This window comes from Trachypithecus francoisi, unplaced genomic scaffold (genome assembly GCF_009764315.1).
Source record: "Trachypithecus francoisi isolate TF-2019V2 unplaced genomic scaffold, Tfra_2.0 Lachesis_group8, whole genome shotgun sequence".
Taxonomy (NCBI): Eukaryota; Metazoa; Chordata; class Mammalia; order Primates; family Cercopithecidae; genus Trachypithecus; species Trachypithecus francoisi.
The window spans coordinates 28,960,142-28,978,601 of record NW_022681473.1 but is presented as its reverse complement, the minus strand read 5'-3'; the positions used below and the strand labels follow the sequence as shown (position 1 = coordinate 28,978,601).

The following is an 18,460-nucleotide window of genomic DNA, read 5'->3' as shown; positions in this document are numbered from 1 at the left end:
ATAAAATACCTAGGAATCCAGCTTACAAGGGATGTAAAGGACCTCTTCAAGGAGAACTACAAACCACTGCTCAGTGAAATCAAAGAGGACACAAACAAATGGAAGAACATACCATGCTCATGGATAGGAAGAATCAATATCGTGAAAATGGCCATACTGCCCAAGGTGATTTATAGATTCAATGCCATCCCCATCAAGCTACCAATGACTTTCTTCACAGACTTGGAAAAAACTGCTTTAAAGTTCATATGGAACCAAAAAAGAGCCCGCATTGCCAAGACAATCCTAAGTCAAAAGGACAAAGCTGGAGGCGTCACGCTACCTGACTTCAAACTATACTACAAGGCTACAGTAACCAAAACAGCATGGTACTGGTACCACAACAGAGATATAGACCAATGGAACAGAACAGAGTCCTCAGAAATAATACCACACATCTACAGCCATCTGATCTTTGACAAACCTGAGAGAAACAAGAATGGGAAAGGATTCCCTATTTAATAAATGGTGCTGGAAAATTGGCTAGCCATAAGTAGAAAGCTGAAACTGGATCCTTTCCTTACCCCTTATACGAAAATTAATTCAAGATGGATTAGAGACTTAAATGTTAGACCTAATACCATAAAAACCCTAGAAGAAAATCTAGGTAGTACCATTCAGGACATAGGCATGGGCAAGGACTTCATGTCTAAAACACAAAAGCAACGGCAGCAAAAGCAAAAATTGACACATGGGATCTAATTAAACTAAAGAGCTTTTGCACAGCTAAAGAAACTACCATCAGAGTGAACAGGCAACCTACAGAATGGGAAAAATTTTTGCAACCTACTCATCTGACAAAGGGCTAATATCCAGAATCTACAAAGAACTCAAACAAATATACAAGAAAAAAACAAACAACCCTCAAAAAGTGGGGAAAGGATATGAACAGACATTTCTCAAAAGAAGACATCCATACAGCCAACAGACACATGAAAAAATGCTCATCATCACTCGCCATCAGAGAAATGCAAATCAAAACTACAATGAGATACCATCTCACACCAGTTAGAATGGCAATCATTAAGAAGTCAGGAAACAACAGGTGTTGGAGAGGATGTGGAGAAATAGGAACACTTTTACACTGTTGGTGGGATTGTAAACTAGTTCAACCATTATGGAAAACAGTATGGCGATTCCTCAAGGATCTAGAACTAGATGTACCATATGACCCGCCATCCCACTACTGGGTATATACCCAAAGGATTATAAATTACTCTACTACAAAGACACATGCACACGTATGTTTATTGCGGCACTATTCACAATAGCAAAGACTTGGAATCAACCCAAATGTCCATCTGTGACAGACTGGATTAAGAAAATGTGGCACATATACACCATGGAATACTATGCAGCCATAAAAAAGGATGAGTTTGCATCCTTTGTAGGGACATGGATGCAGCTGGAAACCATCATTCTTAGCAAACTATCACAAGAAGAGAAAACCAAACACCGCATGTTCTCACTCATAGGTGGGAACTGAACAATGAGATCACTTGGACTCGGGAAGGGGAACATCACACACTGGGGCCTATCATGGGGAGGGGGGAGGAGGGAGGGATTGCATTGGGGAGTTATACATGATATAAAAGTCATGCACATGTACCCTAGAACTTAAAGTATAATAAAAAAAAAAAAAAAAAAAAAAAAAACTGTCCTCACCATCACAAACAAGAAAAGTCTGAGAAACCATCACAGCCAGGAGGAGCCTATGGAGACTTAATGATGAAGTGGTATTCTGAGTGAAATCTGGAGCAGAAAAAGGACTTCAGGGAAAAAACTAAGGAAATCTCAAAATATGGATTTTAGTATTAAGGTATCAGTATTGGTTCTGTGAACCTGAAATATCTGAGACAGGTCTCAGTCAATTTAAAAAGTTTATTTTGCCAAGGTTAAGGACACACCCATGACACAGCCTCAGAAGGTCCTGATGACATGTCCCCAAAGTGGTCAGGGCACAGCTTGGTTTTACACATTTTAGGGAGACATTAGACGTCAATCAGTATATGTAAGATATACATTGGTGTGGTCCAGAAAGGCAGGACAACTCAAAGTGGGGAGGGGGGCTTCCAGGTCATAAGTAGATAAAGGACAAATGGTTGCATTCTTTTGAGTTTCTGATTAGCTTTCCACTGAATCAAAGGAAGCAATTGGATATGCATTTGTCTCACGTGAACCGAGGGATGACTTTGAGTGTTGTATGTCCTTTGTGAGGGACGTATGTAGCTTTTTAATCTTTGTAGCCATCTTATTTAGGAACAGAATGGGGGACAAGTTTGCCAATCACGGTTCCCAGCTTGACTTTTCCCTTTGGCTTAGTGATTTTGGGGTCCCCAAGTTTATTTTCCTTTCATAGTTCATTGGCAACGAATATACCATGCAAATATAAGATGTTCATAGTAGGGGAGACTAAGTATGGGAATCCTCTGTACTATCTTTGTAATTTTTTGGTAAATCTAAAGCTGTTCTAAAAATTAAAGCTTATAAAACAAATGCAAACATACCTTTGGACTCAGAAGGAAACTCCTGGGAATTTTTCTTTGGAAATAACTAAGGATGATTCATCCACAATGATGTGTGTCACAGAGATATGGATAATAGTGAAAAGGTAGAAATAATTTAAATGCCCAATATTAGGTATGATAAATCCATACAAATCAATCATGATCATAATCTTATAGAAATGTATTTCTTGATATGACATTCATGATTGATAGCTGAGTGGAAAAAGCAGACTGTGAAGGAGGCTGTAAAGTATGAGCTGATTTTGTAAAAGATATTTATTTTTATATATGTATAGAAGGTGTATGGGGAAATATATTTCACTGTGATAATGGTGATTATCCCTGGTGGTAACATAATGGAATTTTTTTTTCTTATTTATGGAACCAATACTTGTTTGTTACAGAAAGTAAAAAACAACAAAAAAAAGAAAAACTTACTCTTTGAATAAAAAAAAAAAAAGCTGTAAATGATTCTATTCTAAATCCAGCAGCAGTAAAGGACTCAGTCCTAAAGAAGGAAATTCTGAGAGCAGATGGGACACTGGCACGCTACAAGCCTGCCTGTTACTTCCGTTCAGTCACCTCCCTGTTGCAAGGCACTGCCTGGGCAGGCCTGCTGGCTCCTTTTAATCTTCCATAGAAGTAGGCCATCCCCACACAGGCTCTGCCAAGTGCAAGAAAGGTAGCCACCTATAAAAACAGTAAATAGGCTGCAAGGTGCATGGAGATCAATTCAAACTTGGCACTGTGGTCTGTGCCAAGGAGGAAGTAGACAGCTAAACCTGAAGGCTCTGTAGTGCTAGAAAGTAGGGAAGTGCTCAAAAACAAACAAAAAACAGAAACCCCATATTGATGGGGATGTGTCAGTGGAACATAGGAGCCAACTAACAGAGCTTTCAAAGGCCAAAGCTGAGCAGTTTCAGCAACAAAATAGTAATATTGGATTATAACCCAAAGAATAAAATAAACATCCATGAGTCCATACTGATATAAATGATCAAATAAATAAATGAAGAAGAAGAAACAAAACTCATGTTCGGAAAGTATTTCACATAATGTATGTAGATATTCCACCCTCAAGGAGAGGGAACATAACTCCTCACTCTTTAAGTAAAAGTATAGGAGGAGTGTGGGCCTGAGGTCATGCGGGAGACCCAAGGCAAGGCTCTCTCAGAGGTCCCTAAATAAGTCTGGAGAGACAGAGTCAGCTGTGAGGGCTGAGACAAATTCAGGTCTGTATTTCTTCTTTTTCTTCTATAGTAATCCTACTCATCTCTGGCATTTTTTCATCTTAAGCACTTCCTTGTATCTTCCATCTCCTCATGGTAGGTGTTAATATCCCATTTTTTCAGGTGAAAACGTTTTGCCTCAGAAAACTTAAATGGCTACTACTTATCAGCTGGTAACTAGGGATCAGAAAAGACAAGCTCATCTCTTACCCAAGGTCAGTTCATTTCTCGGGGTTCTAGAGTCTGATTGCTTAACCTAGGTCTATTATTTACAAGTCATGTACCTTAAGCAGGTCTTGCAGCCTCTCTGGGCCTCATTTTTCTCATCTGTAGAATGGAGATAATACCAGAAGCTATCGGTGAGTTTATGTATATAGATTTCTTAGCACAGTTTGTGGAACATTAAGTAAGCCCTCTGTGAATAGTGGCCATTACTGAAAGAGAGAAGGCTCATAGGATAAAGTAGAATGCAAACTAGAGAGAAGAGCCCTTGCCCTTGTGGTTTGAGAAGGAAGGAATTGCAGCGAGGCTAGAGCCAAGTCAAACTTTAAGACCCATGATGAAATAAACAATCATGGGACTTTTGCTCATGGCAGAGCTTACTCTTGGGTTTACACTAGGTAATGATCAGGCAGTACTGTGTCCGGAATTTATTCCTTCTGGTGGGTTCTTGGTCTCACTGACTTCAAGAATGAAGCCGCGGACCTTTGTGGTGTTACTGCTCTTAAAGGTGCTATGTCTGGAGTTTGTTCCTTCATATATTCAGATGTGTCCGGAGTTTCTTCCTTCCAGTGGGTTCATGGTCTCGCTGACTTCAAGAATGAAGCCGCAGACCTTCGCAGCGAGTATTACAGCTCTTAAAGGTGGTGTGGACCCAAAGATTGAGCAGCAGCAAGATTATGAAGAGCGAAAGAAAAACTTCCACAGCGTGGAAGGGAACCCGAGTGGGTTGCCGCTGCTGGCTCAGATGGCCAGCTTTCATTCCCTTATTTGGCCCCACCCACATCCTGCTGATTGGTCCATTTTACAGAGCACTGATTGGTGTGTTTTTACAGAGGGCTGATTGGTGCATTTACACTCCTTTAGCTAGACAGAGAACACTAATTGGTGCATTTTTACAGAGGGCTGATTGGTGTGTTTACAATCCTTTAGCTAGACACAGAAAAGTTCTCCAAGTCCCCACTCTTCCCAGGAAGTCCAGCTGGCTTCACTTCTCAGTACTGGTCATCAACCCAGTATGTGGGCCCAGCCAGAAAAAGAGGTGAAAGGACTTGGAACATTTAGGCCATCCTTCAGATTGTAGTGACAGGATAGAGAGGGGCACAGGAAGCAAAGAGAGACAGCTGTATAAATGAGAGCAAATTAATTAGTTCAGCAAGTCTGTATGTTGGAGAGAAGCTTTATTAGTTTTTGTCTGGTTTGGAGTTTTCCTAAATTTTGCGTAAAATGCAAGGCATCCTAATTTCCCAGATAAGGATACTGGGTCCTAGAGTCACACAGCAGAACCAGGACTAGAGCTCTAGTATTTTCATCATGCTTTTCTCGGTTAGCTCAAAATAGACCAAGGACGTTTTACTTTATTTTGTGAAGTTCAGATCCTTTAAAGCACAGTAACCTTATTTTCAGCTCAGGCTGTTGGGGCAGGTGAGTGTGGGACAGAGGGGACAAAGAAGGCAACTCTGCTCTGTCTAGTAAAGAAAGGTCCCTGGATCCGATTGTTTAGTCCATCTCCCCAGCGGTGCTGATCGCATATTTACTGTAACTAGGCAACTTCCTCAGATACTGAAAGCATGAGACTTCCCAATTAGCTCCTTGTACAATGCCCAGGCAGTGTAATTTTTGGAGAATATTAAATCTATCTTTTTGAATTTCAACTGAATCTGGCCTTCCTCCCTTGTCAATAACTCTTAATTTGTCCATCCTCCTGAGTTAAATAATCCTTTTACAGCAATAATCAATTAATAAATAACCAAGAACTCAGAAGGCGTGAGTGATGCCAAGTCACATTAAGTTGTACTATATACTTAGGAAAAGAAACTATTAAACTTGCAAAGTCAGAATGCCTGCTATCTGATTTATTAACTCCCCCTTTATACCCCTACAACTCTGGGGACAGAAGCCAAAAAGCTGAGCTGCTTATGTATACAGCCTAACTAAAAAATTGTCAGTGAAACACTGTAAAATGATTATGATAAAATATGATCATTTTATCAGCAGGTGTTTAGGGTCTGAACGTGGGGCTTAAAGTATGCCTCTGACATTTCAGTTTCACAGGCATCACATCAGACAATGAGCCCAGCTCAGAGAAGGGACACAGCATTCTGCTGACTGGGATGCCTTAGTCTCATTCTGTCACCCCAATCCCTACCCACAACCAAGAAAGTGTTAAATTTCACACCATCCTCCTGGTCAGAATTTAGGAGCTCCCAGTTCCTTTAGCTAAACGTTTTTGTTTTACATCCCCTAAAAGAAAATTTAAAAGTATGTGTCTTTTTGCACATTTTTTAAAAATATTTATTTTATTATTATACTTTAAGTTCTAGGATACATGTGCATAATGTGCAGGTTTGTTACATATGTATACTTGTGCCATGTTGGTGTGCTGCACCCATCAACTCGTCAGCACCCGTCAACTCGTCGTTTACATCAGGTATAACTCCCAGTGCAATCCCTCCCCCTTCCCCATAATAGGCCCCCAGTGTGTGATGTTCCCCTTCCCGAGTCCAAGTGATCTCATTGTTCAGTTCCCACCTATGAGTGAGAACATGCGGTGTTTGGTTTTCTGTTCTTGTGATAATTTGCTGAGAATGATGGTTTCCAGCTGCATCCATGTCCCTAGAAAGGACACAAACTCATCCTTTTTTATGGCTGCATAGTATTCCATGGTGTATATGTGCCACATTTTCTTAATCCAGTCTGTCACTGATGGACATTTGGGTTGATTCCAAGTCTTTGCTATTGTGAATAGTGCCACAATAAACGTACGTGTGCATGTGTCATGATTTATAATCCTTTGGGTATATACCCAGTAATGGGATGGCTGGGTTATATGGTACTTCTAGTTCTAGATCCTTGAGGAATTGCCATACTGTTTTCCATAATGATTGAACTAGTTTACAATCCCACCAACAGTGTAAAAGTGTTCCTGTTTCTCCACATCCTCTCCAGCACCTGTTGTTTCCTGACTTTTTAATGATTGATTGCCATTCTAACTGGTGTGAGATGGTATCTCATTGTGGTTTTGATTTGCATTTCTCTGATGGCCAGTGATGATGAGCATTTTTTCAGCACATTTTTAAATTAATTCCTGAAATCATATGTCAAGTGTAAATAGTTGCTAAGGGTGTGATCACTGACATATTGTGTAGTTTATATGAGTTTTTATATATATTTTTGTCAAAACTTTGGCACTGTGAATTTAGCTTATTAAATTTACAAGCAAGGTACACTATATAATCTAATTGGCAAAGCCAATTCTGGTGGTCAAACCATCCAGCCAGATCAGACTTGCTTTCTGTCAGATTAAGTCTGATTTCATTTTTTTCAATACAAATAAACATTAGCACACACCTCATGATAGCCATCTCACTTTTGAATTTGAAGTGTTAGATTGATGGATAGATAGATAAAACACACAGCCTTGCCAAGAGTTTCCTGCCTAAATGAAAAAAGAGATTGTCTCCTTTACTGTTGCTTGCCGTTCTCTCATAGGACTCCTCTAAGGGAGACATTCTAAAATTGTTACATGCCAAGATTCAGAAGGGTGAGAGTAGCATTTCTGCAGAAGTGTGGGAGTATGATGATCTGGAAAGTGGGAGTGGCTGAAACAAGAACCTTATAGAGCACAGGCATGTTTCTGAGGAGATAAGTTTTAGGAAGCAGTATATATGGAAGTTAAGGATTTGGACATTAATTTTCTTAAAATTACCCAGGCCCAAATACTTCCTGGAAAGTAATTACATACCACAAGGGTATCGGTACCCCAGTTTTAAGGCCACCACTTTTAGATACAGCAATACCCTCAAACTAGATCAGTGACTGAGCTAAGGCCGGTTAACTAAACTTCACTCCGTATTTGTTCTCCCCAGTGTTTGGCAGGCATGACTTTTCTCGAGACCTGCCACCTAGAAGGGTCAGAGTGATACTCGGCCTTTCTAGTTAGTACCTGTATTTCATTAGGTCTGGGTTGTCATTTAAAAAACTCTCCAAGTGAGCAAAGCAGGATACTGTTGCTCTCCAGATATTTGAAGGGTATTTGGGGATAGGAACACACTTGTTCTGGAATGTAATGTTTCAGCTGCCAGAACTAGGAACATTTGAGGGAAAGGCAGGAGGAGGCAGGTTTTTATTCAGGATAAGAAGGAAGGTGGGTTGAGGAAGAAGGTTAACATTTTTTATCATTTGTATTGCATAAAATACATAAAGCTTTCACAGTAACCCTGGAAGACAGCATTTTGACGAAACTGAGATTCAGAGAGGTTAGTGACTTAAGATCCCACTGTTTATTAGTTCATAACAGGGATTTGAACCTAGTTCAGTCTGGTGACATCAGAGTAATTATGTAATGCTGACTGTCTCATTGGTATTACCTGCTATAGAATGGGCTGTCTGCCTAACACCCTTAGTTTATTTAAAAAAAAAAAAAAAGTGAAACAGCCATTAACATCTGAGTCCCACTCCGGTTGTAAGTCTAAATGTGACTGGTAGGTGTTTCAGAGGAGCGTGGTAAGTGGCTGAGGTAGAAGGCTGTATTACTTCTCTTGCAGAAAGTGAAGACTTTTATAGACTATTTAAGATAAAAAATCTCATGAACAGTCAGGCATGGTAGCTCATGCCTATAATCCCAGCACTTTGGGAGACTGGGGCAGGTGGATCACAAGGTCAGGAGTTCAAGGCCAACATGGTGAAACCCCATCTCTACTAAAAATACAAAAATTAGCTGGGTGTGGTGGCGTGCACCTGTAATCCCAGCTACTCAGGAGGCTGAGGCAGGAGAATCGCTTGAACCTGGGAGGCAGAGATTACAGTGAGCGAAGGTCGCACCACTGCACTCCAGCCTGGGTGACAGAGCAAAATCAAAATAATAAATAAATAAAATGAGATAATCTCATGAACATAGACTAGCTTATATACAAAGTTTATATACAAAGTGAAGCAAGAACATTCAGGAGAGGAGATGATGCCTAACACTAATTATATTGTTGAACCGTCCAGGAGAGATGACATACAAGCTGAGCAAAGCTCTGTGTTATAGATTCAGTTATGATCCCTTTTCTTATTCATTATTGTGAAAAGTGGGTTATTATAAAAATAAGATGCTTTCTTTAAAGATGCTGTTCTGGGGGGGGCAGGGAAGGTTCTCCCTCTCTCCCCCGAGCCTGTATCTCACCTACTAGGCTTTAAAGTCCTAGAGGGCAACTCGTGTGTTCATCTTATTCATTATTGTGCCCAGAATCATGACTGACACATGGTTGACAGTCAACAAATATTTAGCAAATGAAGTAATCAATAAATGATATGCCAGTATCCTAAGATCTCATGTTTTAAACTGTGAGATAAATTTCAGACCCAAGAACAGGTCTTTTTTAAGTTAACGAGAAAAGATTTTATCAGTTCAGACTTCAGACCTTTTCCCCAAGCCACTCTCCAAGTCTTATAGTAAAGAACCTGGCAACTGGAAAAGAGTTTATTTATAATTTGGTTATTCTCAATTTGCCAAGAGTTGTTGACTTCTTTGAAAATATGATGAAAAGTATGGCTTCTCTCAGACAAGGGAACACACAGATAAAATTCTGTATACAATTTCATTAGGTCCATGAACATTTAAACTATGTGTCTCAAGTTAAGAATGCTAAAAAGTGAACTGCAACTTAGGGCAGAGTCACCATGCTGCCCTCATATTTGAAATAAAACTGACAAGAGAACAATGAGAGCTTGCTTTGGATATAATACCAAGGGGGAGAATATGGCGCCAGTTCCAGCTCTGCCTTGATTCTGGTGAGAAGCTTTCATAAAAGACCCTTTGTTCCCTTTGGGACAGATGCCATTAAATACTGCTCATTAATGACAGCCCACTGTCCAGCTCTTCCTGGCATGCACCCTTCATCCCATGATTGTATAACCAGCAGGAAAGGGGAGTGGAAACAAGGCAGATTTTGGAATGGTGAAGATTATTGAGTTGGTTCTTTTGGCTCCTAGCATACATTTACCTTAACTTGCAGGACCTGTTTCTTGAAATGTTTTTGCCTTTAGTGGAAGGTCTAGAAATCTGCTGCCAAGGATATTTTCCCTTAAGGTCTTTCCCAAATGGATGCAAAGGAGCACAGGTTTTATATAGATGTAGATAATCCCTTGTGAGATGAAAAATTTCTAGGTAATAGCTGGGAGCTGATGTTCTACAGGCCTCTTCCTTCTCTACCAGCTTGACCACTTCAGACTTTATCCAACTGAAACTAAACCTTGAGTTTTAAGGACACAGACCTTACTATGTGACCCTAGGATTTTATCTCTCTCAGAGCTTCACTTTTTTCATCTGGAAAACGGGGGATAGTAATAGCCCCTACATAATAGGAAGAATGGGTGAGTAACACACATAACTCAGTGCCCCGGTCCACAGTAAGCACTTGATCATGTTGGCTCTTGTTACTATTTTAAGGACATTGACCTATGGAAGTGGATGGGGAGAAACTAGGCAAGTTTGCTACTTTTGCCTTTCTGAGTGTGCTCATTCCTGCTTTTTCAGGCTCTGCCTTCTCCTTACCCCTGTCCCTGTACCAACAGTGTTCTCTCCCAGGTCCAAGCCAGAGGTGCTGTAACTCTGAGCAGCTGAGGTACTAGCCATGCCTCTGGGGCTTGAGAACTCATTTTTTTGTCACTGAAACATCACTAACATCTGGAATAACCTGGCCAGGGCAGTAATGACTGACCAGTCCCTTCAACCATGTCCATCCTTCCCTCCCTCCCTTTCTTCCTGTTGTATTTCACTTCCTTTTTAAAAACATTTATTGAGCCCTTCCATGTGCCTAACCCAGTGCTAGTGCTAGATATACATAGTTAATAAATAGTATTGCTATTCTTGTATGCTGTAGTCATGGGTGGAGAGAAAAGTAAATCACAAACAAATTATGTAATGTGATAAGGCCTATGAGAGAAATAAGAGAGAATCACCAGGGAGTCCTACTTAGTAGAGTACCTTCTCTGACGAGGTGGCATGTGTCCCTATGGCATGAGTTGAAATCTTGGATTTTTTCCAAGTGCAAAATGCCATTGAGAGTGCAGATGATAGTAGCTTCTCCTTGTTTTTTCTCTCCTAACAATAAATGGCTTAAGGCTTAGAGGAAATCACACACCTGATTTTTACCAGCAATTTATTTTGTCAGTTAAGTTTAAAAGAATGATTACTGTGCATTTTATGTGTATTCTCTTATTTAATCCTCTAGTAACTCAAGAAAGTAAGTTTTATCATCATCCCCCTATGGCCAGATAAATCAGAATTTAGAGAAACTAAGTAACTTGCCTTTGGCCATGTTACTCAATCATGGTAGTTAAGACTTAAAATCCAGGTATGTCTGACATAAAGTCTGTGCTATCAACCAGTAGACTAGGTTGCCTCCCTTCTTGTGATATCTTAACTCACCTGGTTCTCCTTTTCCTTTGTAGTGGTGCCAGTGAAGAAGAGGACACATGAAGGCTTGCTACCCCCAGTGGAAAATCATCCCCTCCCCTTGTGTGTATGTGACAGTGTGTATGTAACGGCTTCTGATTTCTGTGAAAGCTGCTCAGCAACAAACGTACTTCCACCAGATGTGTCCCCAGATCCACAGCAGGCACATATCTCTCCAAGGGATGACCAGTTTTATGCTTACTGACTGTGTGCTTCTCATCCTCTGGTTGTGGTAGGTCAAGGAAAAGAGCCCGTTTGATCCACCAGGAGCAATTAAGAAGGGTCCTTCAGGTAATCCCTCAGTGGCTGCTTTGAACTTACTCAGGAAAACCAGCCCCCATAATATTGTATTACCAAACAGTATCGCTTTGTTAGGAAGGATCTGGAATAATCTTGAAGGAAAGTCAGAGTTTTCTCCCTGCCTATTAACAAAAACCCAGTTTTGTTCATACTGAAGGGTGAAATAAATGAGAGCAAGGTAGGGCCACATTGACTCATGTGGGCAGTCCCTAAAAGTCCAGTTCTGCATTTGTGAAAATGTGGTGCCATGAATTAAGATGGATGACTGGAAAAAGGTGTTGGAGAAAGAGTTAAAGATTAGGAAGAGATATTTTTAGTATATGAAGTTATCCAGGACTTGAGATTCATAATTCAGTGCTGTGGAAATGAAAAAAAAATGATTGAAGAGGTGGAACGGAAATGACCTTAGGGGGAAAAAAAAGGACCAAGGAAATCTGATTAAAAGTTGAAATCAGTAATTCTGAATTCAAATTGCTTGAATTTCCAAAATAGTAAAGGATCTAATAGAACCAGAATTATTTGGGTGAATTCTGCAGGTTTTATGGGCTTGTCACAACATGAAGGGCTGGAATGTATATTACCAAATGGGAATTTTCATTGTAGGTTTTTGCTAGTCCTACCCCCATTTTAGCCTAATTTGGTTTAAATGCAATATGGGGAGAATTGATGCCACTCCATGTGTTCTGAATTCAGCTCATCTCCCAGCATATAGATATAACCTCCTTTACCTCCGACCAGAACCCTTCTTCCTGTGGCACTCCCCACCCACAGACCTTCAGATCATCTCCAACACCCTGGATCTCACTCTCAGTAACAGAGACATGCCTGAGGTTGGACTTCCTTGCTTTTCTCTACTTCCAAATCACAATTTCTTACAACCAAGCTTTGTACTCCCGAGTAAGCAGGGATGTGCTAGGGGAATGTAAAACTGCAAACTTAAAAACCTGCATCTTCTTGAAGCATCAGTTTTACTTACCAAATGGTTTGGAGTCAGGAGATGACCTATTTTTATATAGAAGTTATATTATAGAATAAAATGTTCATACACATAGACTATTAAGATAAAAAATAGGAATCTTGAAAGGTAATTATTTGCCAGTGGGTTATATGTTCACTCTCCTCTGCCTTTATGGTATATTGGTGTTCACTTATGAAGAATACAACTGGAACCATATCCAAGCAGACTCTGGGTTGCTGCTAACCCAGGGCCTAGACTTCTAGTGCCTCTGAGGCAGAACCAAAGGAGCCTGCACTGGGGGAAATCCCTTTTCCTGCCTGCCTGTGACCTGTGTACCTATTACAGGGCCAGCTGATTATTGTGCTTACAGGATGGTTTTGAAACAGAAACAATACTTGTTTACTATAAGAGTCCTATTTATATAATTTTTCAGTCCTGTGAATGCTGTGAAATGATTTATTCCTTTGAGGCCAGAAAGCTCCCAGGCATATATGCTTCTGGGTTAGGATTGTCCTAACTCACTAAAGATGCCAGGATATTGGGGCTGAGAGGAGTTTGAGATGTTAAAAAAGAAAAAAAAAAAAAAAAAAGCATTTTTCTCTCAAACTGGTGGCCGAGAAATAGCTAAGACAATTTTGGTGCTTTAGCTATCTCTGCAAAGACTGGAGAATTTGGCATACCATTAATTACAACCTCCAATCATATCCAGCAAAACTACCCTAAAAGAAGGACCAGTGGCCACTCTTGAAAAAGTTTAAGTATCAGAAGATTAAAAAGATTTTAGGATTTGGAAGCTTGTCTTTCCCCAATAATCATTGTTTGATCTCCAAATAGTAGCCTTATATTAGCAATGGACAGATCATTGGTTCTCTATATCTGATCATATGTTATTACTTTGAATCAGTATTTGGGAAATTCAAGTATTTATGCAGTAGATATAAATGGAAATATAAAAATATGTGCCAATCTGTCTCAGTAACTTATCTCTGATCCTCAAGGAAAGCACTTTTGCTTTTACTTAGAAAGGGTTTCAGATTTGCTTTATAGACTCCTGCTGTCTTCAGCACCTGATAAAACTTTAACCAGGGAAGCATTAAACACAGTGCAGCAGCTTTTGCCCAGGCTCCTAAGTTCCTGCCGGCAGCATTTATCAATGTAAGAAACTAGGATGCTTCCTGCAGTGGCACCACCTTCCCATAGAGCTGGAGCATGCTGCTTGGCCGTAAGCCCCACCATGATGAGGCTTCCCTCCTGCCAGGTCAGTAAAACTTAGAGAGCTCAGAATTGTGTCTTGCCTGGCTGCAGGTTACAGGGTTTGCTGAAACCCCTAAAGAGAAGTCACCAAGGGAGGCAGGTAATGAATGTTTCCAGAATCAGTCGGATACTCATAGCAATTTCTGGCTACCTTTCAAATGTTGAATTTCTGGATGCCGAGAGGGACTTTGATTTGATATCATTAAATCCAGGACAGTCCCAAGAAGTGCTTGGAGTCTCCGCTCTGACAGCCCAAGAAGGGAAATAACTTGTATTAAGGAACAACTATGAGCCAGGCCCTGAACTGTCTCTTAGATAATAAAACAGATGGGGAGTGGAAGTCATTTGCTTCAAGTTACACAGCTAGGAAATACTGAAGCCAAATCTCGAACCCAGCTCCCCCTAATTCTGTGGACAGGCACTTTGTACCACACACTGTGGTCCACCTAAAAACAGAAAGATAAAAAGGCTTCAGGTTTTCCCACTGTGCGCTGACCATCCCAATTTATGAATCTTTTTCAAAATGACATTTCACAGTTATAGTTAGGGCTCAGAAATGGCATTGAGGTAGCCTTATTTCTCCCCTTTAGCCGACACTTTAAGTACACATTGCTGACTTGAGCCCACCCCCAGGAGTTGGGAGAACATTTCCTTTTTCATGCCGTCTTCCATAAATAAGGTGTTTCTTGGCCTTCAAAGGTATAGAATTTTGCAGCAGTAGTAAAAGTGAAGGGTGTTCTGCTTTCTACTCAACTTTATTTGCAACTGTCTGCAGCTTCACTGCTGTAGAAAAGGAAATCTTCATATTTTAGTAGACTTAGCCGCCAGTGTGCTCTGTGAGGATGTGGCAGTTCAAAGTCCAGTGAATCTGGACTCTCCTTCTGATTCCTGGTTTGTGTGTGTTGGGGGAGTGTGTGCCTATATATAAATGACAAGTGTGATATGTGTGTATATGTATATACATACATGTCCACACACACACACAATATTTGAGAACTAAGGAAAACTCAAAGCAGCCCCTTCATTATCTTGCATACTACTTCAAAGATTTCTGTCAGCCCTAATTACAAGTGTCGCCATATAGTTGGAGCTTAGGTACTTGCTTACAAGAAGAGCAATTCCCTAGCAAAGGTCGTTAGCTCCTAAGGCACTGAGTCAAAGTGAGAGCCCTGAAGGAAATTGCACTCCAGCCCTCCTCCAAGATGTCTAATAACAGGGGAAACTTGGATGCCCAGCCATTTTGATGACCTGAGAGTCTAACTACTCCAGTTAGACCTGAGGGCACAAATGCAGAATTCATGACCTTGTAGTAGTGGCAGGGTCTAGGAAGTCCTCTCTCCCCAAGTAGAAAATACTCCCTTGCCATTCTTGAAATTCCACATTCATTATATGTATTGGCTGTTCAATACATGCTTCTCAGTAACAAAATTAACTGCATGTTTACTGTGTGCTGATCACATCAGATTTTTATGTTTAAAAAAATCTCATTATGGACTGAGTCCAGCCCAGCCCTAGGAGAAAAAGAATAGGGGAGACTTCAATCTCATTATTATTGCCTTTATCCAACAGGGCTTATGAAGCCTCCTACCCTGTCCCATTCCAGAAACCGTAAGACTCAGGCAGTTCTTGATTCTGGAGACCTGCCTGGTAAGATAAGATAGTATCATTTGGAACTGAGAACATACCGGAAACAGCAAAACAAGGTCCAGAGCAGAAAAATGAAAATAAGTGAAGACACTTATGGATACATTGGTGCAGAAAAAGCCACGGAGCCCATACTAGGCTTGATATGACTTTGAGGGAACAGCAGATTAATACTCAATGAGGATTAAACCTGACCAGTCTTTCTACAGTGACAGGCCACACTGCATGAATGGGGAGAACCAATGAATCCATTGTCCTCTGCCTATTTTCCTGTGTACAGTCACATTCCTTCCTTAGGAATCTTCCCCTTCCACCCTTTACATTAAACAAGGGAACACTGAATCTTTCAACGGAATTACACGTTTGAGTTAATGTTTCAGTATATCATTTTCATACTGTAAATTATTTTGTAAGAGAGATTTACCGCTATCCCAGGATGTTCGGACTTGGCGCCCCTGTGCATTTGGAAATCAATAAACTATTACTGGAAATGCCATTTGTCTCTCAGAGTTGTGCACAAAGGACCCTGCAAGGTGTAAATATTTATGACGATGTGCATACTTTACTGTGGCAATGCTGGAGATGATGGTGTTTTGGTCACTAGAGGTGGGAGTCTAATTTACTCCTGACTTTCCCTGAGTGCCTTAGGAGAGATCTCTGGGAAGTGGCAAAAGAACAGACTTAAGATCATTATTATTTAGTGATATGTTTTCTCCTCAAAGTAAAATGATCCAGGCCTAGATTAAATTTTATGAGCAACTTAGATTAGAACCTAAAGAATACTTGGTGCCAAATTATGTTTTCAAGTAACATTAAAGTTTTAGAATTTGGATGAACTAGAAGGAAGGTCAAATTGTAATTTTTGCCATCTTTTCTAGAAAAAAATGTCTTTTAGAGCAAATTACAGTTAGGCCAACAAAATCTTTGTTTTGTGAAACTTTAGAAATACATATTTGCATGTAATTGATGAAGAAATAGAATGAGTTGTAAATGAAGCAATTCCAATCTGGTTTGAAGGACCAGAGGTTGCATTGAAATCAGAAATCATATACTCAGAGGCCTTCAGGAGCCAAATGTGAAGACTCAAGATGGTAGACATGGTGTGAATTAGAAAATACCAAGCCCTGCCTAAATGCATTAAAATTTAACGTTTAAAAATCCTAAAACCCACCAGCAGGTGTATCTGGAGGAACAGTTTGTGGACTCTCCTCTAAATTTTCTTTTAACACATTTGTCTTCATCAGACCCTTTTAGTTAGCTAGGGACTATGTGAGAACCTTGAGAAAACTGTTCAAGCTAGGGAGATAAGTCACTCAAGGTCAGCCAACAAGCCAGGCTGGTAAAGCCCAGGACAGCAGACTCTCTGTCTCCAGGAGCAATCATTAGGCCCTACTTCCTCTTCCCCAGTTGCGGAGAACACTGCTGCCTGGTGGGGTGGCATTGCCTGCCACTGTAGCACTTAGGAGTCTTCAGTGTTTTAACAAACCACAATGTGTTTGGAGGTTTTCTTCCCTGCTTCCTGGTGCCAGTATCTCAACACCACATCCATTGCCCCAACCCTCTCTTTGTTTATCTTTCCCTCTGAAAGCTACAACTCTTATTTTATTACTCTTTGTTTGGTCTAACATGGCCCCATTTCCTTTATACTCATAAAAAGGTAGAATTTCAGCTTGTCTGGAGTATCTCCTGGCCTTCACAAGGCACCAGAGTTAGAGACACCCAACAGAAAGTCTAATAAGATGTCACGGAAATAGAAACAAAAGCAAAAGACTGCTTGAAGTCAATAACAGGCTGCACTAAGTGTCTGTGCTTGTTAAATATTGTAATCTCCAGGTTTAAATCATTCATTTTTGTTAATAATAAGAGCTGTCACTTAGCTCTTTCTCTGGGCCAGGCACTCTCCTGTTGTTTTTCACATTATCGTAATAGTAACAGCACCAATACTATCATTCCCCACTTTATTGCTCGGGAATCAAATTTAGATAATTAAGTACTGTGACCACAGTTACACCCTGATAAGTGGGAAGCCAGAACTTAAACCCAGGTCTAGCAGACTTCACAGCGTCTTTCCTTAATCTCTTCTCTCCTAGATGCACTGATTCCACCTTGTATTGGTGAATAACAACGTTTATCCCCCTACAACTACCCCCATGCATGTACAGTATGGCTTCGGGGCAAAGGAGTTTGCCTTTTGCAAAGGTGGTCTTGCTTTGTATAGCCTGTAAAATGCAATGTACAGTGAGGGAAAGAAATCTAAGGGTAGCAGTCAAATCTTCTTCTGGCCTGAAACTGTACTTTTGGAAGAGAGGACTGTTAGACTTGCTTTACCTTCTTTATTCCAAGGCCATAAATAAGGAAATCAACAAGAGAGGCAAAACCATGTCTTCTTTTGCTATAGCCTTAGAATCCTGAAAGTCAGCCAGCTCTGACACTGAGTCTGTTATTTAATTAAACATGTTGAAGGCTCTCCAACAGCCTGACATCAAGCCAGCTTCATATTCTTGGAAAGGGACAACAGCAAAAGGAGCTTATCTGTTTTAAAGTTCACTTACTGAGTTCAGCTGTCATGGCCACAGCATACCATTTGCCTTATAAAAATGGCCCACAACCTTTACAACATTTTAGGATTCATAGCAACTCATTTACCTAGGGCTTAGCCACCTGATAGCTTCACCTGTCCCTATTTCCTGAACACAAAATCTAAACTAGTGGTTTGACAATGAGTAACTGAGAGCTATAAAAATCTAGAACCGCCGGGCGCGGTGGCTCAAGCCTGTAATCCCAGCACTTTGGGAGGCCGAGACGGGCGGATCACGAGGTCAGGAGATCGAGACCATCCTGGCTAACACAGTGAAACCCCGTCTCT

General features: G+C 40.6%; 1 protein-coding gene across 3 annotated transcripts in view; it reads left to right on the top strand.

Moving 5' to 3' along the window:
• TRIM44 (tripartite motif containing 44) overlaps positions 1 to 18,460 on the top strand; it is a 216,446-nt gene that overhangs the window by 139,293 nt on the left and 58,693 nt on the right. For 2 of the 3 annotated variants that reach the window (XR_004436199.1, XM_033207710.1), the window contains one exon: positions 11,435 to 16,090. The exons of the other annotated variant lie outside the window; for it this stretch is intronic. Coding sequence is in view for 1 of the 2 variants with exons in the window: in XM_033207710.1 (XP_033063601.1) it covers positions 11,435 to 11,462 (28 nt within the window). In the remaining variant the exon portion in view is untranslated. Of the gene's footprint in view, positions 1 to 11,434; positions 16,091 to 18,460 lie in introns of those variants that run through there. 3 annotated transcript variants of the gene reach the window in all.